At 41.9% G+C, this 25424-nt stretch overlaps 1 protein-coding gene across 5 annotated transcripts in view; it reads right to left on the reverse strand.

The window, feature by feature from the left end:
* Positions 1 to 25424, reverse strand: part of DYM (dymeclin) — a 177682-nt gene that overhangs the window by 85179 nt on the left and 67079 nt on the right. For all 5 annotated transcript variants that reach the window (XM_080973461.1, XM_080973462.1, XM_080973465.1 and 2 more), the window contains exons 10-14: positions 16878 to 17060; positions 16368 to 16546; positions 15199 to 15324; positions 12503 to 12616; positions 11857 to 11951 (exon numbers count right to left, since the gene is read on the reverse strand). In XM_080973461.1, coding sequence (XP_080829587.1) covers positions 11857 to 11951; positions 12503 to 12616; positions 15199 to 15324; positions 16368 to 16546; positions 16878 to 17060 — 697 coding nt within the window. The remainder of the gene's footprint in view (positions 1 to 11856; positions 11952 to 12502; positions 12617 to 15198; positions 15325 to 16367; positions 16547 to 16877; positions 17061 to 25424) is intronic.

A 25424-nucleotide genomic window follows, 5' to 3' on the forward strand; every position in this document is an offset into this window, starting at 1 on the left:
TGAAACTTGATTCAGCTAATGTGCAACTACTTTGATTCAGTTAACATGCAGATACTATAATTCCACAGACGAATCCTTTGAGGATTTAGAAGGTGAAACCAAGCCAGTATTGTAGCATGAAATGAGGTTATTGCTTTTATGAAGCACAGAGTTCTGGCACACAACCATCTTTTTTAAAACCAGGGCGTACAACTGCTGATAACTGAAGGTTTGTTCTGCCAAAGACTTAGGGAGAAAATATAACAACATTGGCACTTACTTAACATCTGGGTAAGAGAATTCCAAAGAACTAGTGCTAAAAGCTTGGGCTGAACTCACAGTGGGCTTCATTGCAGGGGCATGTGACACCATCACCATATCTTCATTCACAAGTCTAAGTGAATGGGGCTGAGATGTAGGGGGCTTCTCTATTACTCTGGTTCAGTACTGTGTAGGACTTTTATACACCAGCTTGAATCTAGCCCAGTAGCAAATTGGCAACCAGCACAGTGCTTTTAATGGGAGTGTTACAGATAGGTAGCCGTGTTGGTCTGCCATAGTCAAAATAAAAAAAATTCTTCCAGTAGCACCAAGAAGCTGCTGAATTGCAACTCATTACCAAACTTAAAACCATGGAGAGACCTGGTTTGAACAAAGACATTGGATTCTTATCCCATTATACATGACTAAGCCATTTCTCCCCTTCTCACCCCTTGCCTTTTCCTGTAAGACCTATTACAGTCGTTAAGAGTCGTCAGCAGGCTCATCTCAGCTATCTGCCAATCTCCCATTCCCACCACCCTTCTGAGTAATACCCCTCCCCACCTTCTCACTATATAGAAGGATCTGGCAACTTCTGTTTCAGTGTATCTGAAGAAGTGTGCTTGCACACGAAAGCTCATACCAAGAACTAACTTAGTTGGTCTTAAAGGTGCTACTGGAAGAATTTTTTTATTTTAATGGGAGTGTCACATATTGTTTATAAGTAGCCCCAAAGAGCAACCATGCAGCAAAGTTTTGCATTAGCTGCAGCTTCCCCATCAAATTCAAGGGCACCCCCTTGTAAAGCACATTACAATAACCAAGTCTAAAAGTTACCAATGTGTAGAAAACTGTTACCAACCTATCCCTGTCTAGGAATGGTCATAGCTGGCATAAAAGCTGAAACAGCCACAGCCACTCCTAGAGAATGAAGTCCCCTGAACCTTTAGGGACAATGCTACATAAAACAGTATCTTCAAGGTATGCTCCTGTTCTTTCAGATGCGAGTGCAATCCGATCCAGAATCTACTCAGAACCCGAGAACTACTCACAGAGACAGTCTTGATGGGATTCAGCTGCTGTTTATTGGCACTCATCTAGACCATTACTCAGTCTAGGCACTGGTTCAGGACTTGCACAGCATCTCCTGACTCAATGTTACAGAGAAACAGAGCTGTGTGTCATCCGCATACTTGATGACACCATGCTCCAAATTTCCTAATGACTAGTCCCCACAGCCTTGTATCGATGTTGAATAGCACCGGGTACAATATAGTACTCTGCAGCACCCCATGGAACATATCTCAGGAGGCTGGAAGGCAATCACCCAATGTTACTTTCTATAATCAGCCCCGTAGATAAGAGCAGAACCACTGTGATACAGTGCTCCCAATTCACAGAGCTGATCTAGCAGGACAAGGCTTCTGAGAGATCAAGGAGAACAAACAGGGTCACATTCCTCCTGTTTCTCTCCTAATAAAGATGCTCCGCCAGAGCAGAATCAGACCCGCAACCAGGACTGAGCCTGGATGGAAATAGGTCCAGAAAACCAGTCTCATCCAATAGTGCCAGCAATTGTGGCACCATCACCTTCTCTATCACCTTCCCCCAAAGGGGGCATTGGCAACTTGGTGACAGTTGTCACGAACCTCTGTGTGCAGGTTGGGTCCTTTAGTACATGCAATTATTTGCATGGTTTCCTAGATGTACTTAGCATGCAGGTGAGTGGGTATATTCTGCAGAATCAATTCATCCCAGCTTCTATTTAAATAATACCTTGCTTTTTGAAAAGAAAAAATATATATGTGCCCCTCCCCAATCCTCTGGCTCAAGATGGGTTTTTCGAGTCCTCTGTCATCCACATGCTTATGTGGTCCTAAAAACACATTGTTGTTTAGTTACTATCACTCTGAGCATAGCAGGGTGCTTGAAGGAAGCACAGAGTAATTTAAGGAAGTTGCCTAAATAAAATATTGCTTCAATGCAGGCAAGGGCTTCTGAACTTAAATACGACTATTATCCAGTTTGCATGTTTCTGATGCCCACAATTAATAGACACAAATACATAGTCCCGTTTGAAAATATGACGGCATTACTTAGCAAAAAAAGGCTAACCATTCATTCTTTGCTGAATGACCAAACTCACATGCATTATCTGAAAATTCCAGACAAACAGTATTGATATTTCAAAAATCAAACAAACATAAGTGATGTTAACAATCACCTAAGTATCATTGTCATCATTTACTTGCGTATGTCCAAATAGTGGAGAAACAGATCTCTTTTCAGGCATTCATCAGATTAATTTGAGATTATCAATACTCTTACGTGAATGCTGACATTGCAGCCTGAATGTCCAAAATTTGACTAATATTATATGCACTCACTAGAGAGTAAACATCAATGAATTCAATAGGACTTACAAGTAGAGAAGCACAGAATTGCACTGTCACTGTAACATATTAAACAAATGACTACAGGTGCAAAAACCTATGCTTTTCTGAACCCGAATTCCTTAAACATCACCAAATTTAAAGATAGATTCAGATATTAGAGAGCATTGGAATGCTATTATTTAACCTGGCATACACAAATCTAAATGGTGTTTGTGGTTTGAACTGGACAGCACACAAATTAAATTTTAGATGAAAGAATTTATACTTATAGGTTACAAAAACCTATGTGCAGAATATTCCGTAAGAACAATTGGTCCAATCTTCTATCCATGGAAGATTGCCAATGTTAAATGCTACAGATATTAAAGAAAAAGGAAGGAAGTGAGAAATGAAAAACATCTTATCTATTAACCCTATTAAAATAAAATTTGAGTCTTGGCTTTACAAAAAAGGAGGCGATTATATGGGATCAAACCTATATCTCCAGAAAAAGCAAGTGTCATAGAAAGGAAGGCCAAAGAAGATTTATAGATTACGTCCAGACAAAGAACTGCTGAACCATGTTAAGGAAATGTAAAAAGAGAGCTGAGGGGAAGTTATTTTTACAGTATCAACAGGCAAGAACAAAGCACATAAAAAAATTAATCACCCAGATGTACCAGTTATTTGGAGGGCAAGTAGCCAGAGCAGCTTAGGAAACAATATTATCAAAATTTAGTATTACTTTTATCCTTTGGCTAGACACATGTTTGGTAATACAGAAACACTACAGTGGAATTAAAGGACTTGCTTTCTACAGTTGTTTGTACTAAGACTAACAGTGACCTCTGCAAATCAACAATCTGTGCAAATTGATCAGACACTGGTATTTGCTGTGGCTGATCATTCTGCAAAGGGCCCACTGTTCATCTGGCAATTCTGCATTTCAAGGTCTCATCTACTTTCCATCACTTCTTCCCAACACATCTTATAGCTGGGTACAAGCACTCATTTCTGTAGACTGGTAAAAGGAGTAGCTTTCTCCCTTATGGCACCATTTAGAAAGCAAATGTTTCTACATAGCTACAGAAACCTGGAAGAGGAGGAGAGACAACCTCACTGCAGAGAATACAGCTTGTTCAGAGTGGACCAAACCACAATAATGGCTCTCCAGTGTCGCTTTAAACCTCTGAAAAAACTTACTCAGTGTGTTTGAGTAGACACCTTAACTCTGATTAGGCAAAGCCAAAGGTCCTAAACCAAGAATAGGATAAAGTGAGTGCAAATGGAAAAAATGATATTTCAGCGTTTAGAAGATAAAACGCAAGTAGTCCGAGGAGCAATGACAAAAATATACCATTATACAAATCTATGGTGTGACCATTTTTGGAGTACTGTGGTTGCCTCACCTCAAAAAGGGTATTGCCGAGTTGGAAAAGGTTCAGAAAAGAGCAAGCAAAATGATCAAGGGGACAGAGTGACTCCCTTTTGAAGAAAGGTTGCAGCACTCAGGACTTTTTAGTTTAGGGGAAAGGTGGGTAACAGGAGACATGACAGAAGTTTATAAAATTATGCATGGCATGGAGAAAGTGGACAGAGAAAAGTTTTTCTCCCTCTCTCATAATACTAGAACTCATGGCCATCCACTGAAGCTGAATGTTGGAAGAAAGTACCGTATTTTTTGCTCTATAAGACTCACTTTTTCCCTCCTAAAAAGTAAGGGGAAATGTGTGTGCGTCTTATCGAGCGAATGCAGGCTGCGCAGCTATCACAGAAGCCAGAACAGCAAGAGGGATTGCTGCTTTCACTGCGCAGCGATCCCTCTTGCTGTTCTGGCTTCTGAGATACATAATATTTTTTTTCTTGTTTTCCTCCTCCAAAAACTAGGTGCGTCTTGTGGTCTGGTGCGTCTTATAGAACGAAAAATACGGTACTTCTTCATGAAGCACATAGTCAAACTAGGGAACTCGCTGCCCCAGGAGGCAGTGATGGCCACCAACTTGGATGGTTTTATAAGGTAAAGGTAAAGGGACCCCTGACCATTAGGTCCAGTCGTGACCGACTCTGGGGTTGCGGCGCTCATCTCGCTTTATTGGCCGAGGGAGCCGGCGTACAGCTTCCGGGTCATGTGGCCAGCATGACTAAGCCGCTTCTGGTGAACCAGAGCAGCGTACGGAAACACTGTTTACCTTCCTGCCAGAGTGGTACCTATTTATCTACTTGCACTTTGACGTGCTTTTGAACTGCTAGGTTGGCAGGAGCAGGGACCGAGCAACAGGAGCTCACCCCGTCACGGGGATTCAAACCACCGACCTTCTGATCGGCAAGTCCTAGGCTCTGTGGTTTAACCCACAGCGCTACCTGTGTCCCTGTGGTTTTATAAGAGGATTAGACAAATTCTGTATTCACGGAGGAGAGGGCTATTGATAGCTACTAGCCATGATGGCTACACTCTGCCTCCACAACTGGAGGCAGAAATGTCTCTACATACCAGCTGATAGAAACCAGAGGAGGGGGAAATGCTCTTGTGCTCATGTTCTGTTTGCTGGTTTCCCACAGGCATCTGGCTGGCCACTGTGAGAACAGGATGCTGGGCTAAATGGGCCATTTTGCCTGTTCCAGAAGGCTCCTCTTAGGGTAGGTAACGCATTTCCTTGCTCCTGCTTTTTTGAGTCCCATTCCCAGGGTGATCATTAAATATACAAAAAAAAAAAAGTTGAGGCACATGGAAATTACAAAAAAATAATTACAGGCATGTTAAGCATTAATACATTTTAGAGAGCATAAGTAAGCGCTGGCAACTGGTCCAGACCAAAGTCATAGTTGCTGTCATATTTCAAAGCCAGATGCGGAACTCAGAGTCTGGATATTTGCCAGAAAATATTCCACAAGGTTTTGTAGCTATCCAAGTCCAACGCTGGTAAGCCGCCCATCTAGGCAATCTGTCTAACCTGTGACCCCCTGCCCTCCTGGCTCACAGAACCAATCTAATAGAACTCAGTACACTTGGATACTTGCACCAGATGGATAATGAGTGTATTAATATCCTACCAGGTGCCTGTTTCTGAATCCCCAGAAGGTTCGATCAGGCTTAACCAGGGTTCAACAGTTTTTTCCATGCTGGAAACTATAGTTATTAGCCTAAAACCTTAACTCCATATGTTCCACACGCCAGGACACGAAGCAATTGTCATTTTGACGATGCAGCTAAATAGCAGAACTTAGTTCACAGGGGAACCATTAATGCTGTAACAAATGTAAAGGCAGTGTGATGTGGTTGGTATTATATAAAAGAACTCATGCAGAATCCCTTTAAAGTAGATTGGTTTTTTCAGGAGACCTTTTCTTCCACTGTGATCATTCACCAATACAAACTTCTGCCCTCAATCTGAATAGGCTCCTCATCTTGTTACAATACTTTCCACTAATTGCAGTGACACCTCCCAGAACTGGGGTAGCTAATCAGCTTATAAGATTCACTACAGCTGAACTAGGTCATCACGCTACTACTAATACCACTGGCATATGCTTCTTTCGTTTATGCCTCTCAGGACGCCAAGCATTATTTCTGCATCCCTTTGAATAGGTGCTATCCCACACATAATGGCTGTGCTCATTTCAGCAGCACCTCTTGGTAATTCCACCCCCTTCTAGGGGTGGCAACATGGGAGCGGGCATTCTCTACGACAGCTCCCAAGTGGTGGAACTCCCTTCCCTACAGAGAGGCATCTGGCATCTTCATTGTACAGCTTTTGTCATATGCTGAAGATGCAAATCTTTACCCTGGCCTTTAACACCTGAGATGTATGTTTTGGGGAAGCACCCTAATCCTGTGACTGTGGTTTGTTTTAGACTGTTTTAATATTTAATATTCACTCTTATGGTGAAGCACTGGTAGTGAATTGAAACGATAGAGTTAATTAAAATTGAAATAATTCCTCAAAGCTTTTGCAGCAGGGTGAGTTTTACAGTAATGTTTGTTGTTGTTGTTGTTGTTGTTGTTGTTGTTGTTGTTGTTTAGTCGTGTCTGACTCTTCGTGACCCCATGGACCAGAGCACGCCAGGCACTTCTGTCTTCCACTGCCTCCCGCAGTTTGGTCAAACTCATATTAGTAGCTTCGAGAACACTGTCCAACCATCTCGTCCTCTGTTGTCCCCTTCTCCTTGTGCCCTCCATCTTTCCCAACATCAGGGTCTTTCCCAGGGAGTCTTCTCTTCTCATGAGGTGGCCAAAGTATTGGAGCCTCAGCTTCAGGATCTGTCCTTCCAGTGAGCACTCAGGGCTAATTTCCTTAAGAATGGATGTGTTTGATCTTCTTGCAGCCCATGGGACTCTCAAGAGTCTCCTCCAGCACCATAATTCAAAAACATCAATTCTTCGGCGATCAGCCTTCTTTATGGTCCAGCTCTCACTTCCATACATCACTACTGGGAAAACCATGGCTTTAACTATACGGACCTTTGTTGGCAAGGTGATGTCTCTGCTTTTTAAGATGCTGTCTAGGTTTGCCATCGCCATTCTCCCAAGGAGCAGGCGTCTTTTAATTTCGTGACTGCTGTCACCATCTGCAGTGATCATGGAACCCAAGAAAGTAAAATCTCTCACTGCCTCCATTTCTTCCCCTTCTATTTGCCAGGAGGTGATGGGCCCAGTGGCCATGATCTTCGTTTTTTTGATGTTGAGCTTCAGACCATATTTTGCGCTCTCCTCTTTCACCCTCATTAAAAGGTTCTTTAATTCCTCCTCACTTTCTGCCATCAATGTATAAAAGTAATGTTTGTATGTTTAAGGTAACCATTTACCTGGGAGAAAACCCCTTTAAACTCAGTAGGCTTTCTGATAATTATGAATAGGACTGCGCTGTTCAGTCACACAATAAAGAACACAGAGCCATACAACACACACAACAAAGAAAGGACACAGGCATAGAGCCTTGCCCACTAACAAAACATTCAGCTTTGTCGTAATCACATTTGCACTTTCTGTAACTTTGGGGCAAACTGAGCAGAAGATAAAAATATTCGTTTATCCATAACTCCCTCACTGTACACCTATTTGCCAGAGGTTTGGCTAGCTTCACCACCTCAGAAGGTGCTACTGTGCCTGCAAATTTCATCCAATTTTGCTTAAATGTTATAGGCATTTGCTGATTTTCTCACTGTGGTCAACATGTCAGAGGCTTTGAAAAATGAACCAAAGTGACTCTCCACTTTCTAGTGCAATGTCACTCCAAGGCTTGAAGCGAAGCTGAGACAAACCCCTATCCAACAAGGCAGGTTCCTCAATTAAAGTTCTGTTAGCTCTTAATTCTCTCCTTTATAGAACTGAAAAAAAATTGCCCCAGTGTCTAGTGGGTATAGAACTCAATTTCTAGTGGGATAGATCTCAATTTCCTAAATGTACTGTCAAGATTGACATTCTACACATAGGTTTAAATTTAAGATATGGTGCTCTTGTGATAACTCTTCTCTTTTTAAATAATATAGGCACCTGCCTGGTTCAGCTAGTAAAACTGAAGCTGGAAATTCTTGGATTAAGTCACTGAATAGGATCCAAGATCAATAGTGTGCATGTGTCACTTTTCTATACATGGGCCCTCAAAATATCCTATGTATCCAGAAATCTGCATTGAGCATCTTCATTGCACAGCTTTTGCTATATGTTGCGGACATACCTCTTTACCACAGAATTTGATAGTTATTTTGTTTTGTTTTCTTTTGCTAAATGTATACTGCTCTGTTCCAGTATATTGTTGTAATCCACCCTGGGATCTTATGGTGAAGGGTGGATAAGAAATCTTACAAACAAACAAGCAAATAACCTACCAGAACCTACCAGCTACTTTACCTCCAAGTCCTAAACTATTTGTTTTGCCATCTTATGAACATGATTGCCTATACTAAGGTAATTAGCAAGGTAATAATGCTTTTATTGAATCATTTGCCTTTCCGCATCAGCACATTCTTTAAATATTGAAAAATAAAATGCAATCTACATGTTATGAATAGCATTAGAGTTTGGGACTCTATTTACTCTTACATCATTAAGGATGATTCTGATAATGATTAAATTCAGTGGCAGTGTCCATCCAAGTAATCTGTTACATCTAATTTCACTGCTAGCAGCTGAGCGTGAGGAAATGATTTACACAAATCTGTCAACATTAATGACTGCAGAATGTGTCAATTACTGTGTAGCATAAAGTTCTATTTTACTGCGGCCCTGGTTGAACTATAAATGACAAGTCTCAGTTCAATCTTTAATCCACAATAGTCTTCATAATTTAAAACTATTGGCAGTCCGTACTCATAGGAGGATTTAAAAAAAGCCTCCATAGAAGTTGAATTACTTCTCACATTAAGGAAGGAATTACTAGAGCATCTGGTGAATCTTGAATTATGGCCGTCTGTGCTCTGTCAGCTGTATAGCTAAGTAGATTTTGAGTTGAGAATTCCTAAAGCAATAAAATTAAAGTTGCACTTGCTGATTTTACTTCACCTAAAATAATTCATCATAGTCATGTGTTACCTACAAATATGCTTGTTGCTCAGTTCCACGACCAGGTCTACTGAAAGCTTATACACCACATTTTCTGTGTCTCAAAAGTTCTTCCTAGCCCACTCTCAAAGTAAGGCAATGCTTGTGGTAATAATCCAAGCCACATTTTCTTGAATTGGCTGCTTTAGAAAATAAATATAGTATTTGTCACCACATCATCAATTTTCTTAAAATGAAGTGATTTCAAAATTAAATTGGAATTAACTTTTATATAACATGTAAGGGTTACTTGTGCAGGAGCTGCTGCTAGAAACAACTAGCAATCTGGAAAGTCAGAAACATCTATTTACATGGAATGATCTGTATTACAGCACTAATCTCCAACTAGAATAAACAGGATCCACCAAGAGACTGTGCTTGAAGGTAAAGTGGGCTGTAATTGCTGTACCACTAGGCCAGCACCATTCTCCTCCCAATCACCATTTCAGGATTTATTTATTTTTAAGAGAGGGATAAAAAGGGGAGAGGGGAGAGGAAGAGATACAAACTAATATAATAAAAACAACAACAACAAATTTAAATAGGTGCCTCAATATGCAGGTTAGGTTTGAAGATGGACCCCAGGTCTGGAAAGCTTGATGGCTACTATATTGCAGAACAATCTGAAAACCAAATGGGCAGCAGTTGAGTCACTACCACACCCATAACTACACACACAGGGCAGAGTGGAAGGTGGGGAGGCCCAGAAATTTGGCATAGCTGTTGGGCCAGGAGTGGGTCTGATGCAGTGGATCCCAGGTTAGCTCATCCCCTCCCCCATCTGCTTTATGTAAGCTACTGCTGGTGGGAATCATGCAGGCGGAATGGAGAGCTCTTGTCAGGGAACTGCCAGCAGCTCAGAGGTGGGAGGTGGAAGGGCAGTTGTGTTATAGGGAACCTCCAAAAGTCTTGCGAAGCAGTTCCTCCTCTGGCGAGGCGGAAAGCCCCACCTCCAGTGGGGAGGAGGTGGTAGGACCAGGGGAAGCTAGGGAGAGCCTCAACATCGACCCTGAGCAAGCCGGAGAGGAGGGAAGTACCCCTTTGCCAGTGCCCACTCTGCACAGTAGGTTTCGGCGCAGGGAGGGGAGGAGAAGGTTGGGGGTCAAGCGACTGTTATGCTGGGGGAGGTACAAAGACTGCCCACTCCCAGATTCTGCTAGCGACTGAGCCAGACATGAACTTGTGACGCTCTTCACTGTAAGTAGTTTTGCACTAAGAAGAAAGCCTGGAAAAGACAGGTCGGACTCTTGCCTGTTTGCTCTCGAGCAACCACAACAACATCTGACAGCTCTACACCAAAGAAGTGATGCCGGCAGAACTGTTTGAGGCTCCCGCTGCTCCAAGCATGACAGATAAGGGGGGGCGGTGCATTGCAGTCTTATTTATTTAAATATTTAGTCCTCACCTTCCAGAATAAAAACCTTCCCAAGAGAAAAATAAAGTATTATAATACCCAAGTCACACTTAAAACCAAGCAAAATTAAACACAAGAAAAACTACAGAATCTAAGGGATCAGCTCGTAATGTAACAAACATCCTTGAAGGAATTCTGGGAAACAGATGTATTTAATGGGTCACAACTGGTCCAAAGGAAAGCCCCAGAAAGTACAATGAGGGCAAAATGACTAGCAGGGAAGTTGTTGATTTGGAAGATTTTGGGACAACAGAGCTCAGATTCAAGCAGAAGTTCTGCTGTGCCATCAAAAATGGAAAGAAGTACAAGATACAGGAGAGGCTGTTTATATTACATAGCGACCTCTGCTATTGAGGGACCATGACTTCACAAGAATCTATAATAATCATACTGGTCTAACACACCAGTATATTTATTTGTCCCATGCCATTCACTAAACAGATTACAAAGCACTTTCCCTACTGTGTCAGCAGTAACAGGCAATATTAGTGTTTGCCAGTGGCAGCGGCTGCCCGTTGGGAGTGGTAGGGCAGAAGGGAGGCCAAGAAGAGGTGGTGCCTGAGCCAATGGGAGCCACAGAAAACTAATTCTAGTCCGTCTGTCCCCAATCTCCTCCCTGCTGTGGTCTACAAGAGCAACACGGAGATGGAGGAGGAAGATGACGGGTATGGCCCCCCACTGGACAGCATGCAAGTAAGAAGACAATCAGGGCTCTTCCACACTTACCTTTGCTGCACATTTCTAGGCACAGGTGTGGGCTTCCTAGGTGTCCAAGCGTGTCCCAGATCTGCTGCTTTCCCTGTGAAAACCCGCTCTTTACTGCTCGAATCAAAGCAAACTGCAATTTGAAAAAACTCGAATTGCCATTTGCTCCAATTCAGCGGGAAAGCTCAGGTTTTCCTAGCAAAAGCGGCAAGGGAAAAAACCATTCATACACAGACCAGGAAAGCAGAGGCCTGTGCCTAGAAAGTGTGGGGCAAAAGGTAAATTTGGATAAGCCCTGTGACTGGTGGGGTAGAGCCCCATTCACCCTTATGGAGCAGCCTTTTGGCCACCTATTCGATGTAGTTAACCATTTTTGGCGGGCATAGGCAGACGTCATTAGCAAGCAGCTAAAGTATAAATGGAGCACACTGTATTGCAGTTTAAGATTTAACCTAGACTTCATGAAGCTGAACAGAATTTACCTGGGTTAATATTCAAACCTGAGCAATAGGAAATTCAAGTATCTATCCTGCGGAATTTAGGTTGAAGCTAGTTTAAATATTTTGTAAAAGGCTTGTATTTACCTGATGATCCTCTGAGCGGCATACTGATGAAGTGAGCGGAACTGTGCTGACATATTGGCTAAAGCTGCCAAACAATTTGTATGAAGGTATTTGTCCTGTTGGAGATGAGGAGGGGAAAAACACACACACATCAAACTATCCTTTCTGTATACAGCAAGACCTGTCAAAAGGAAATCACTCACCAGTCTAACATCCGTTTACCGGAGGCAAAGTTGCAATGAAGACAAACCCAACTTGTGCTCTGATTTTAGGGGTAAGCCTTAGCAACAGCTTGTGCAATCATGGCTCAATATGCTTAGGTCTTTTAAGGAATTGTCACTGCATAGTTATAGTGTGACTATATATTTAACCCTGGTCAGAAACAAAGCTGAACAACTTTTATTCTTCTTCAGTCCTTAATTTTTATTTTATACAACTTTTTAAAAAAGGTTTGCAATAATGCAGCTTCCCTTTTCTAAACATGGCAGGTGAGGAACAAAGAGGGGGGAATTCCTAAAGGCTTTTAAAATAACAACACCAAACTAAAGTGAACAGTCTCTGTGTCTCTAGTGCTAGGAAGGGCTGGTCTGGGGATGTGGAGAGGAATCAGCAATTAAAGTTGATCAGCTCCATTTTACGTGAAATCAGCCCAAAATACAGTTCTTACCCTTGTTCGTGTCATGTTGTACTGTATAGTCCTTATTACTACTAGTATCAGGAGACTCCCCAGGGAAATTTCTGTTAATACACGTTCTGAGTACCAAGTAATATTTTTCAATATCTGAAATAAAGAAAGGAAAGAGCATATTTGATTGTCTTCCACTGCCTGTTATTATCAGTAATTTAATATATCTGTTTTAAAATCATTTTAATTTTATTGCAGTTAAATTTTATCTATGTTATTTTAATTTGTGTAAGACAGCTTAAGTCTTGGTCTGGGAAAAAGGTGGAATGCAAACAAACAAACAAAGAAGTATAATAGTGCTGTTCTCTGGACTATGGTTCCCCCCCCCCTCCAAACGAAAAGACTAGAAATCTCCATGTTTGATGCATGGCAATTTTAAAGTGGATGCAACCAAAGGATATAGGTTGGACTCCAAAGTTGTTTTTGTCTAGTTTTATAACTGTTTTGAGCTGTATAAATAAACTGAATGAATGAATGAATGATGAAATAAAATCAATCTTTTCAGCAGCTCAGACTTTATATAGAGAAATATTGTCTACGAGTGAATCTAATCATGTCACACCTTGTGGTCACATCACTACCAGCTATGTCTGGTTCACCAGCTATGATTATTTCTGGACAGAGAGAGTCTTGCCACTCTGACCCATGTGCTGGTAGCCTTGGGGTTGGATTAGGGTAACATGCTCTATGCCAGGGGTAGGCAACCTAAGGCCCATGGGCCGGATGCGGCCCAATTGCCTTCTCAATCCAGCTCATGGACGGTCCGGGAATCAGCATGTTTTTACATAAGCAGAATATGTCCTTTTATTTAAAATGTATCTCTGGGTTATTTGTGGGGCCTGCCTGGTGCTTTTACATGAGCAGAATGTGTGCTTTTATTTAAAATGCATCTCTGGGTTATTTGTGGGGCATAGGAATTCATTCATTTTTTAAAAAAATATAGTCTGGCCCACCAAATGGTCTGACGGTGGACAGGCCCACAGCTGAAAAAGGTTGCTGACCCCTGCTCTATGCCCTTGAAGGTGACTCGAAAGTTGCAGCTAGTCCAGAATATAGCAGCCCAGTTCCTATCAGCAGCTCCTACTATCAGCATATAACACTAATTTTGAAAGAACTGCACTGGCTGCCAATATATACAGAGATGTGCATTCAGGATCAGAAGTACACAAAGACAAGCTCACTGACGTCTTGGTTGCCCTTGCGGATGTCATATTAGGTTTACTTAACAGTTGCGGTTTTCATTATTAATAAAACTGGACTCAATACAGGCATAGGTAGCTGCTTGTCTGAAGCCAATGGCAGAAAGATCTCTTATTTTTGATCTTCTTTCCAAGGAAGCCAAAACCACATTTTCTTTTCAAACAAAAATCTTTTAACCAGACAGGAAAGCTTTTGCGGCTTCTTTGGGGGAACCCAGGAAAGTGTCTATATAATCAGCAATTTATAAAATGGCACTTACTAAAATTAATCTTAAATATCAATAAATAATTGTGGGTGTAATACCACAAAAGGAAAATACATACAGAGATTGGCAAAGGCAATGCGGCTATAAAAGGAAGACGTGCAACAAAGGACAGGATGGGAGGCCCATTATGATGCAAAATGTCTTTATTATTTTTATTTTCTCAACATTTAACCACAGGACAAAAGTTGTGCGTTTCAAAGTTGCTAAAATAAACTAGCATAGCGTTTTAGAGGCCCTCTTAAGATGACTACAAAAGATTTCTGTTGCATACATTTATATTTTTATTTATATTTTTTAATTTATATTTTTTTAAAAAATATGTTTAGAAAAGTATATCCCCACCCCATGCTGAACGAAAAGACTTTCAAAACTGAGGGATATTTCAAAAACAGTTTGCAATATAGTCGGGAGTGGGGAGAATTAAGCTGTTTAAAGGGGGGGGGAAGGGGAATGTTCCTTTGGTCTACCACAAGTTTCTTCTAGGAACTGAAGTACTTCCACGAATCCTAGCTATTATGCTTTATTTCATCTACAGACTGCCAATTTTTTAATTTTTCTCATTATAGATAAGTTTGCTCCAATATTCAAAATAAGCATATAAACTGGAGAGTGTGGGGTGGAAGAATGTGAACAGACAAAAAAAACTCAATGATCAGGTCAGAGTGCCTTCATCATTTGGTTTAAAGAATTGGCTTATAAATAGTTGGATGGATCCAACCTAAGGTCCCTCTGAAATAAAAAAAACTTAAGATAGTCATGACAAACTTTTCACAGTAATTTCAGTAGGGCCAAAATGGAAATAACAGTCTGAACCCAACCTAATATTTTGAAATACATTCATGAACTGCATCATAATTGGAGTTAAAATGCAGGCTTAGCCAAAAACTCACTGGACATAACCTCTTCCTTTTAGACTCTATATACTATGTAAAGTAAATCAGTTATGTTATATTTCTCAAATTTGTCATCCAAAATGGACCTGACTCAAGGTGCAATAAGAGTTTCTTGATTAGCCTCAGTATAAAAGGCTTAAGATCTATGGGAAAAGACTAGAGAATCTCAAATGCTTAGGAACAAATTGAATGCATAAAAATCAGCTATGCTGACATGACAACCACCATCAGAGTGAACTTGGCAACAAAAAACCCAAATTCATCTTTATACAGAAGCGCATTTATATTTTAAATTGATTTCTTATAGCTCATAAACTTACCACTTCATGAATGGATCGATTGAAGCCATCATCTTCAGTAAGGATTAACAAAATTATCAGAGCCATGTAAACATGGTGAGAGTTCCTTTCTTCGACATGATAAAGGATCTCAAGAATTGGCAAAACCTTGAAGAGAGAAAAATAGGGATGGAGAAGTTTAGTATTCAAAAGTTCCCAAAACAAACATATACATACAGTTTTAGATCCCTCTGATTTTACATAACCATTTTGTTAGTAATTTAATAGCTTCAGAAAAAGAAGATGAAACCACACACAACTGACCAAAAATTCTTAACTCCCTTTCGTTTGTATGTGTTTTTAAAGCAGTCGGGGGTGGGGGGGGGGGAGAGTTAAATAAACACCTATGAGGAAACATAAAATTCAATTCCTAATAAACAAGACTCTTGGCAATGCTTTTATGATGGATCATCACATTCTAAATTTCTAGAGCTGACAGAGCTAATAATAATATATATCTAATTCCATCATTCTGGCAGGTAAAGTGGACTGAGTGTGATATTTTATCATTAGTAGTATCCAACATGGGTTTAAGACAGTTTTGCTGCTTCCATTTAAGAAAAAACATCCTGCAGGGTTCTCCCCATCCAGCAAATTATTTCAATCTCTTTCACAGCAATGAATGGCTAAACTGCAGTAACGAGCAAACACATGGGTTTTTGAAGATTGAGGGATGCTATGGTGTTTTAATCACTGAAGTAGGGTAAAGTGGATACCAGGGCTTGGTTGATCCATAGCCAAGTAAATGCATTCTGCATACAATTTCAATACACTTTCCTCCCCCAAGAGTGGGAATATCTGTGATGGTGTACACGAACAAACTTTTCACAAGCAAGATCCTCTGCTGAATACAGTCATACCTCACGTTACGTCTGCTTCATGTTACGTTCTTTCAGGTTGCATCCCGTGGCGACCCAGAAGTACCGGAAAGGGTTACTTCCAGGTTTCGCCGCTCGCGCATGCACAGAAGCACAAAATGATGTCACGTGCATGCGCAGAAGTGGTGAATCACAACCCACACGTGCGCAGACACGCCACTGCGGGTTGCATTATTTTCATGTTGCGAATGGGCCTCTGGAACGGATCCCATTCTCAACCAGAGGTACCACTGTATTAGATTGGCAAAGCAGTGGAATAAGTAAATTACTTACCAGATTTTCCATATCTGTTCGAGCCAACATATATGTTCGAACATTGCTGTTCTGATGCAGAAGGATGTACAAAAGAAGGGTTGCTTGATCAGAGTTTTGCTGCTCACACAAAGTGGTGTATAAACTGTTAAAATTAATCTGGAAAGTGTGAGGATTTGGTGAAGGAAGAGCAGTGCTATCTGGAGGGGGGGAAAACAAACAGTTTGAAAGGGATTCATCTTACTGATTTGGTGATTTTCCCATAGTGAGGTGAGTCTTCAAGGGTTAGTTCAACAGTATTCAAACTTTTCAGACAATGGACCCACCTTTAGCCCAGACATGCATTTGAGGACTCTAATTCTAAAAAAACCAACAACATTTATTTCTAGAGTGATAGTGCAGCTGTAATGACCTACTTTGGGTCCTCTTAATGCCAACAAGCCCATAACCAAACTAAGATTCTACTGCAAGGTTCCCAAGTTCAACTCTCTCTTTGATTCTTGACAGATGGATTTTTAAAAAGGTACATACCTTGTGTGTTCTTGAAGGACATAATAGCTTGTCTGTAAGGGTTTGGTGTATCTGGTGCATCAGTCAGATTTGCTAGCACAAGTAGCAACAGAAGACTTTGATTAGCTAGAGGCGAAGACTCCTCCTGCTGAGGAGCACGCTTGCTGCCCACGCCTCCCAATGTGAACACTGTCCACAGGCCAGCTAAATGGAAGACAAGGATATCTGATTTAGGTTTTGCAGCTAGCCTGTATGAACTGTATATTGAACTCTGATTCAAATTAAGACATTTTAGAGGTCTAGACTTGATATGCAGTCCTATCTGCAGCTCACTCCAATAGGTTAGAACTTCTTGATCACCAATGCAGAACATATAGAAATAATCTCAAAATTCAGAAATTAACCATCTTCAGTATGCAATTTAAAAGGAGTCACGCAAATTATATCCACATACAATCTGATGGTACTATGCTGCGATGCCACTCCCTAGATTCAGCTAGACACTGTGATGAGCTTGTTCCCCAAATTGGGAAGCTGTGCCAGCATAAAACTGCCCAACTATGAATTTATGCCAATGTGGCTACCCAACACAAAGACAAAAGTAGGTGCAACAAAATTAAATTATCCTGCATCTGCTGTGTACAAAAAATAATAATTTACAAAGCCAAAGAAGGAAGGTTGTTTTCATCTGTATCAGTGCAATAAATAAGTATGGCACTATTGTGAAAGCCTTTTTCTTTACTAAGCTGCAGAATACATGCAAAACTAACCTTTCCAGTGAAGCCTTTGGCTCAACTCCTTCATGTAACTAAGTCAATAACTAAGTCTGAGCGCATACAATGGAAGCAACCTCGTACTGGGTAGTATTCAACTAATTTTAACTCACTGAAATTAATGAACATGGCTAATTAATGAACATAAGTAAGCGAAGTTCACTGATTTCAACAGGTCTACTTGAGTAAAATAAGGGACGCGGGTGGCGCTGTGGGTTAAACCACAGAGCCTAGGACTTGCCGATCAGAAGGTCGGCAGTTCGAATCCCCGTGATGGGATGAGCTCCTGTTGCTCGGTTTCTGCTCCTGCCAACCTAGCAGTTCGAAAGCAAGTAGATAAATAGGTACCGCTCCGGCGGGAAGGTAAACAGCGTTTCCGAGCACTGCTCTGGTTCGCCAGAAGCGGCTTAGTCATGCTGGCCACATGACCTGGAAGCTGTACACCGGCTCCCTCGGCCAATAAAGTGAGATGCGCGCCGCAATCCCAGAGTTGGCCACGACTGGACCTAATGCTCAGGGGTCCCTTTACCTTTACCTGAGTAAGACTTAGCTGAATACCCACCCATTGGCTTTTCTGCTTACACCTGCCTCCTCTTCCCTTTTCTTCCTGTTTCCCATGTTGGGTCCTTAGGGCAGAACCCTTTCTCCTCTTGTACTCAGTAAGTGCCATGCACATTGATGATACATGCATGCATGCATGCACACATGCACGCACACACACTAATTTAATTTTGTACTCTTATATAAGCTGGATGAGAACCGATCAACAAAAAGAGGGGAACAATATAATACCACCTCACTATATAAATACTCCAACGACCCCTTTGGTTTCTTATCCTTCCACTGACTAGTTTTGCCAAATCACAGAGACTAAAAAACACACTTCATAGGCACACAAACTCTCCTTGAATTAAGCCAATTTGTCAGTTAAATTCCAAAGTCCCTAGAGCTCAGACATATGGGCTTGGTAAGCATGGAAACTAACAGGGCACTGGATAGGTCAATTAAAAAGTAGCTTGTAATTTCAATGCTTGGTGGAATGTGAACCATTATTCTTAAATATTTAGGCATAAGAAAACATGTTGCTCCAGTAGACAATTAGATAATAGACTCCGAAGACTGACAGCGATATCACACACTATATAAGAAAATGCACGAATTTCTCACCAATATTTTACAGGCTGTGTGTAATTTAGAATGCAAGCTTAACACAGTGAATGGCATTTGACTAAGATAATTATCCAACACTAGTATGCTACACAGAAGAAAAGACTACTGAAAACTAATTATGAAAGGATCGTTTCTAGGCGACATAAAGTCTGGCAAAACAAAATAAAGCATCCAAGTATTCAAAACTACCGTAGATTGGCTTAGCTTTGACGTATTAAAACATGACAAGTTTTCAGGCACAGCAGATACAAATATAAAGGTTATTTAAGGTTGACATAAATGCAACGAAATAACACAGAACATTTTGGTTCTACCATGCTAAATCCAAGACTAGTACAATAATGGCAAGGGGGCCCAAACAAATTTTGGTGGAAGGGGAGGGACATTGAAGAGCCATAGCAATGAGGCTCAGCATCCCCTCACGTACCATTCTAAGATTATAGATGATTTCAGTGTTTCTAAACTACCGTATTTTTTGCTCTATAAGACTCACTTTTTCCCTCCTAAAAAGTAAGGGGATATGTGTGTGCGTCTTATGGAGCAAATGCAGGCTGCGCAGCTATCCCAGAAGCCAGAACAGCAAGAGGGGTCACTGCTTTCGCTGTGCAGCGATCCCTCTTGTTGTTCTGGCTTCTGAGATTCAGAATATTTTTTTTTTCTTCTTTTCCTCCTCCAAAAACTAGGTGCGTCTTATGGTGTGGTGCATCTTATAGAGCGAAAAATACGAAGTTAGGACACTCTTAGACTTTAAGACCAATTCTATGCCTATATAAGAAGTGGAATTGTTGGCTATTAAAACAAGGCTTTGTCTCAGAAAAGTGTGCACGGGATTGCAGCCATAATTAGGGTTAAGATCTTGGGTTACACAGAAGAATGCTGCAATGAAGCAGGAATGGAGGGTGTCCCCCCCTTTAGCACTTTTAAGAACTAGGTCCGTTTTTTTCAAAGAATGTAAGGTTGGGGGAAGAGTTTTGGGTAATGTGAACACTTGCATACTAATAGTCTTCTTAATTGGGATGGAATAAATACTTTCTGGAGGGTTTTTGTTTTCGTTCTGTTATATATTTTGTATTCTCATTTTATATTTTTCTGTTGATTTTTCTGGGATCTTCAGATGAAGGGCCGTATGCATATTTAATTATTAATAATATTAATTTAGAATTACAACAATATACTGAGTAAAATTTGCAGGATTTTTAAATATATGGTCCTGATTTTTACAATGTGTCTCACGGCTATATGTGCCATGCCATCTACCACTACTATCTGAAACGTAATTACGTACTTTGGACTGTTCAAATTTCTCTGCCTTCCATCTAAGAAAAGTATCCTAAATTAGGTTCTGCAAAAGCATTACAGGTTTCCCATTGTGTGCCACATCCTCCTTATCTCTCAGAACTTTCATTAATTTGTCCTGTACTTTTAAAATGAGATTATGTCATCTTGGGGAATGCAGTTGTCTTAGGTTTAGGGCCAACACTGTAATATGCCCATTCTGGCTCAGCTTGATCTACCACTAGGTCTGGGAAAAGTGCAGACCACCATTCTAGTAGAGAACTCACTATGTCATTGCCTCCCACCAATTCTAGAATCTCACAGTCAGCTGACCATGGTTTCTCAGATAATCTTGCTTTACTGCAGATTCCACTGAGACTGGATTAACCATTGCAGCTTTTCACTATGACAAATTCCTAGATCCAGAGCTTCCAAAGCCACATACCCTTATTTACTTGATCTATGAAGTTAAGGCTTCAAGCGACAGAAACCCTAAACGCCATTCTTCCACTAAGTCTTTGCAGATTTGTTTTAACTGCAATACCTCTTCTATTGGTGTTGTGGCCACCGTTGATATTTTACCCTTTGCTGTTTTTGAGGTATTAGCCACCATACTGTGGGCATGAGCTGAGTCCTGTGTGTCAAATGTTTTGAGTAGACTTACTGTCTTAAAGCTATGGTTTTCCCAGTAGTGAAGTATGGAAGTGAGAGCTGGGCCATAAAGAAGGCTGATCACCGAAGAATTGATGTTTTTGAATTATGGTGCTGGAGGAGACTCTTGAGAATCCCATGGACTGCAAGAAGATCAAACGCATCCATTCTTAAGGAAATTAGCCCTGAGTGCTCACTGGAAGGACAGATCCTGAAGCTGAGGCTCCAATACTTTGGCTACCTCATGAGAAGAGAAGACTCCCTGGGAAAGACCCTGATGTTGGAAAAGATGGAGGGCACAAGGAGAAGGGGACGACAGAGGACGAGATGGTTGGGCAGTGTTCTCGAAGCTACTAATATGAGTTTGACCAAACTGCGGGAGGCAGTGGAAGACAGAAGTGCCTGGCGTGCTCTGGTCCATGGGGTCATGAAGAGTCAGAAACGACTAAACGACTAAACAACAACAACAACAACAAACATTACTGTAAAACTCACCCTGCTTCAAAAGCTTTGAGGAATTATTTCAGTTTTAATTAACACTATCGTTTCAATTCACTACCAGTGCTTCACGATAAGAGTGAATATTAAATATTAAAACAGTCTAAAACAAACCACAGTCACAAGATTTGGGTGCTTCCCCAAAACATACATCTCAGGTGTTAAAGGCCAGGGTAAAGATTTGCATCTTCAGCATATGACAAAAGCTGTACAATGAAGATGCCAGATGCCTCTCTGTAGGGAAGGGAGTTCCTGTTGGGAAAAAGCACCAAGGCAAAAGCCAGCTCCAGATGGCTGGAATGCAAAACAGGATGTTATGGTTTACAGATGTACTGTTGGAGAAAAGGTGGAGCCTATTCTCTGTACTGAGCACCGGATGTTAGCTCAGTGTGTCATATGACCTGTACTGGAAGTACAGGGGAGGAGTTGAGACTCTTCTAATGGAGACTGAAGGGTGCAGTCACATTTCTATGTACTGTTGAGTGACAGGAATAAAACATGTAGAAAGGACTCCTGTCTGTCTCATTTCTCCTCCCTGGGAGAATGCAGGGAGGGAGAGAGAAGCAGAGAAGCAGAGGGTGTGTTCTTCTCACGACTAATGAGAAGAATCGCCGGGTTTGTTTACCTAGCCTGCCGGGATCGCAGACAGACGGTAAACACAGTATCTCGCTCATTTGCCTCGGGGGAGGCCAGGTACCTCTGCCTGTGAGCTGAAGATACTAACATATGGCAGCCTTCGGATGGTTGCGATTCATCGGACATCTGCATGAGAGGCTGGTGGATTGTCCTCCTCTGCTCCAAGGAGGAAGAGAAGCGTCTGAAAGAAGCCAGAGGCTCAAAAGACAGCTGGTGGAAAGAAGAGGTGTTTTCCAGAGCAACAAAGTTCAAGGTATGCTGCATTTCGGGCTAAAAGTGTGAACGCAGGTTGATTAATTCCCTGGTTCACGGAGCTGCGTTTCAAAGAAAACAAAAGCTCCGGGAGAAGAGGCCTGCAGCTTAAAGGCTGAAGCCTGCATTCCACAAATTCTTGTGGTTGATAAACTGTCCTATTGAAATGCATTGTTGCTAAGTAACGGAAAGGTGGAAAGTTACTGGCAAAGGGGCTGGACTGTGAGTGTGAGCCTGGGAAAGCGAAACAAAATCAGAGAATGTTTTGGCTACAAATTTACGTGCCCTTGGAAGGGACTTTCCATAGCAGCCAGAGTTTAGCTGCCAGGTGCAAGAGAGCGTAAACAACTTGCATTTTGCCTGCGTGAGAAAGAAAAAAACAACTGTTGGATTTTACAGCTTGTTTGAAAGTGAGAGAGGCTTGGATTCAAAATGGATGCCAAGAAGGGGGGAGACTTGCCTAACTCATCTCCCCTGACCAGAGACAGTTATTCATCAGGGTCTGGATGGATAACTACCCCAGAAGGGGTGAGCCAAGATGATGCTGGCCAAGTTCCTAAGAGCTCAACGAAAGCTGAGGAGAGCTTTGACCCCAGAGGGGAGAGTGCAGGAACTGTGGCTGTTGGAACTGTTGGTGTTCCTGAACAAGGTGCAATGGGTGTTGCTGACAGGGGGAGGGAAGAACAGAGTTCAAAATTCCCCCACTGATGATGCTACTGGGAAGCATGGAGTAGCATTGAGTGCTGTCCGATGCTACAATTGTGGACAGACTGGGCATCTACAGCGAAACTGTAAGAAGCCGCGCCAGTCAAGAAGAGCAAAGAGCAGCTCTACGAAGCCTGAGGCGTCAGGCAAAAGCCGTACCAAGTGCCAGGTGAAACCTGCAAAGGCTATGATGGCGAAAGGAACCACGCCAGATGTTGGGAACTCGTTCATAATTGACACGGGCACGACGGTTCATATGTGCCCGCACAGACAACTGTTTACGACGTTGAAGAAGCAAAGCTTCGCTGTGAAACAGGCCAACGGTCAAGAGTTGGAAGCGACTGGAATTGGGACTGTGTATCTTGAAAGTCTGAACTTGACTATAAGTGATGTTTACCTGGTTCCAGAACTGAGATTTAATCTGCTGAGTGTGTCGCAGATTGCAAAGAAAGGACTGAAACTGTCCTATGATGCTAAAAGCTGCAAGATCTACAAAGATGGAGAACTGTTTCTTACTGCCAAAGAGAAAGATGGACTGTATTTGTTGACTTTTGATCAAAGTGATTACATGAAATGTAATTCTTCTGTTTCTAACGAAATCTCTCTTGCAGGTGTGACCAGTGTGAGCACCAGGAAGCTGACCAAGAAGGTCGACAGAGCATTTCAGCGGGTGTATGCTGATGTGATTGGTCCTCTAGAACCATCTAGAGGCAGTGCAAAGTATTACCTTTTGTGTGTGGATTGTTTCACTAATTATTCTTGGGTTTATATGATGGAGAAACCGCAAGAAACTTTAGAAAAGTTTCAGGAGTTTTGTGACAAGGTTAAAAATATGCATGATGCTAACATTGATTGTCTTTTCACAGATGACAAGCAAGTTTTTCTGTTACAGAAGTTTCAGAAGTTCCTGGTTGGAAAAGGGATAGACCACAAAGTTGCTGTTTCGACCGATGCGTGGAACAGGGGGGTCTGTGTGAGGGTGAACAAAGAATTGCAAAAGGGGATGAATGCGCAATTGCTGAGTTCACATTTGCCACATGAATATTGGGCCGAATCGCTAGCGTCCTATCTTCATGTGTGGTTGAGAAAAGTCTCAACAGAGTTGGGATGTTCTCCTTTTGAGAAGCTGTTCAATAGAAAACCTTCTGTTGCCTATTTTAAGGTTTTCGGGTCTCATGTGAGAACAGAAGCTCCAGGTGGAGTAAAGAATGCCAGAGGCATTTTTGTGGGTTATGAAAAAGGTCTCTACAGAGTAATTTTGTCTGAATCTGGTCAGGTGATTCTCACAAAGTTCCTAGAGAGTGCTCCAGAGCAAGTGCGGGTTGTAGAACACACATTTCCCACAGGAAACGATTCAGATGATGATGATGATTTTTCTGATGTCACAGATTACAGTGGTACTGATGATGATGACAGTGATAGCTCAGAGAGTTCAGTTGTAACAGTCATTGAGAGGAAATCTCACACAATGGATAGACCTTCACAGGTGAAGGAAGAACCACTGATTGCTACTGGTTCTCAACAGAGTCCAGAGGCTGAACCAGTGAGCAGAGAGGATCAGCACCTCATACGCAGGTCTGAGAGATGTACAAAGGGTGTACCACCAAAGAGGTACTCAAAAGAGTTTGCTAACTTAGCTGTTGCATGTGTTGCTATTGTTAACAACTCAAAGCAGGTTGAAGCAGTGTCTAAGTCAGAGACAAAGACACAACAGAGAGTAGCTAGCCAAGGTAATGCAGAAGCACTCATTCCTTGGAAGCCAGACAACCAGAGAGGTACACTGGTGAAACCAGTGGTGGGGAGTTCCAAGGGTGGAACTGAAACAACAGGGGACTGTTATATGTATAACAACTGTTTGTTTTCTTCTCTGGATCATGTTTTGCCCATTGATGCTTTTGGGGGAGGATGTTGGGAAAAAGCACCAAGGCAAAAGCCAGCTCCAGATGGCTGGAATGCAAAACAGGATGTTATGGTTTACAGATGTACTGTTGGAGAAAAGGTGGAGCCTATTCTCTGTACTGAGCACCGGATGTTAGCTCAGTGTGTCATATGACCTGTACTGGAAGTACAGGGGAGGAGTTGAGACTCTTCTAATGGAGACTGAAGGGTGCAGTCACATTTCTATGTACTGTTGAGTGACAGGAATAAAACATGTAGAAAGGACTCCTGTCTGTCTCATTTCTCCTCCCTGGGAGAATGCAGGGAGGGAGAGAGAAGCAGAGAAGCAGAGGGTGTGTTCTTCTCACGACTAATGAGAAGAATCGCCGGGTTTGTTTACCTAGCCTGCCGGGATCGCAGACAGACGGTAAACACAGTATCTCGCTCATTTGCCTCGGGGGAGGCCAGGTACCTCTGCCTGTGAGCTGAAGATACTAACAGTTCCACCACTTGGGAGCTGTCGTAGAGAATGCCCGCTCCCATGTTGCCACCCCTAGAAGGGGGTGGAATTACCAAGAGGTGCTGCTGAAATGAGCACAGCCATTATGTGTGGGATAGCACCTATTCAAAGGGATGCAGAAATAATGCTTGGCGTCCTGAGAGGCATAAACGAAAGAAGCATATGCCAGTGGACAGCATCTTAAAAAGCAGAGACATCACCTTGCCAACA

Source organism: Podarcis pityusensis (genome assembly GCF_964106645.2).
Source record: "Podarcis pityusensis genome assembly, chromosome: 11".
Lineage (NCBI taxonomy): Eukaryota > Metazoa > Chordata > Lepidosauria > Squamata > Lacertidae > Podarcis > Podarcis pityusensis.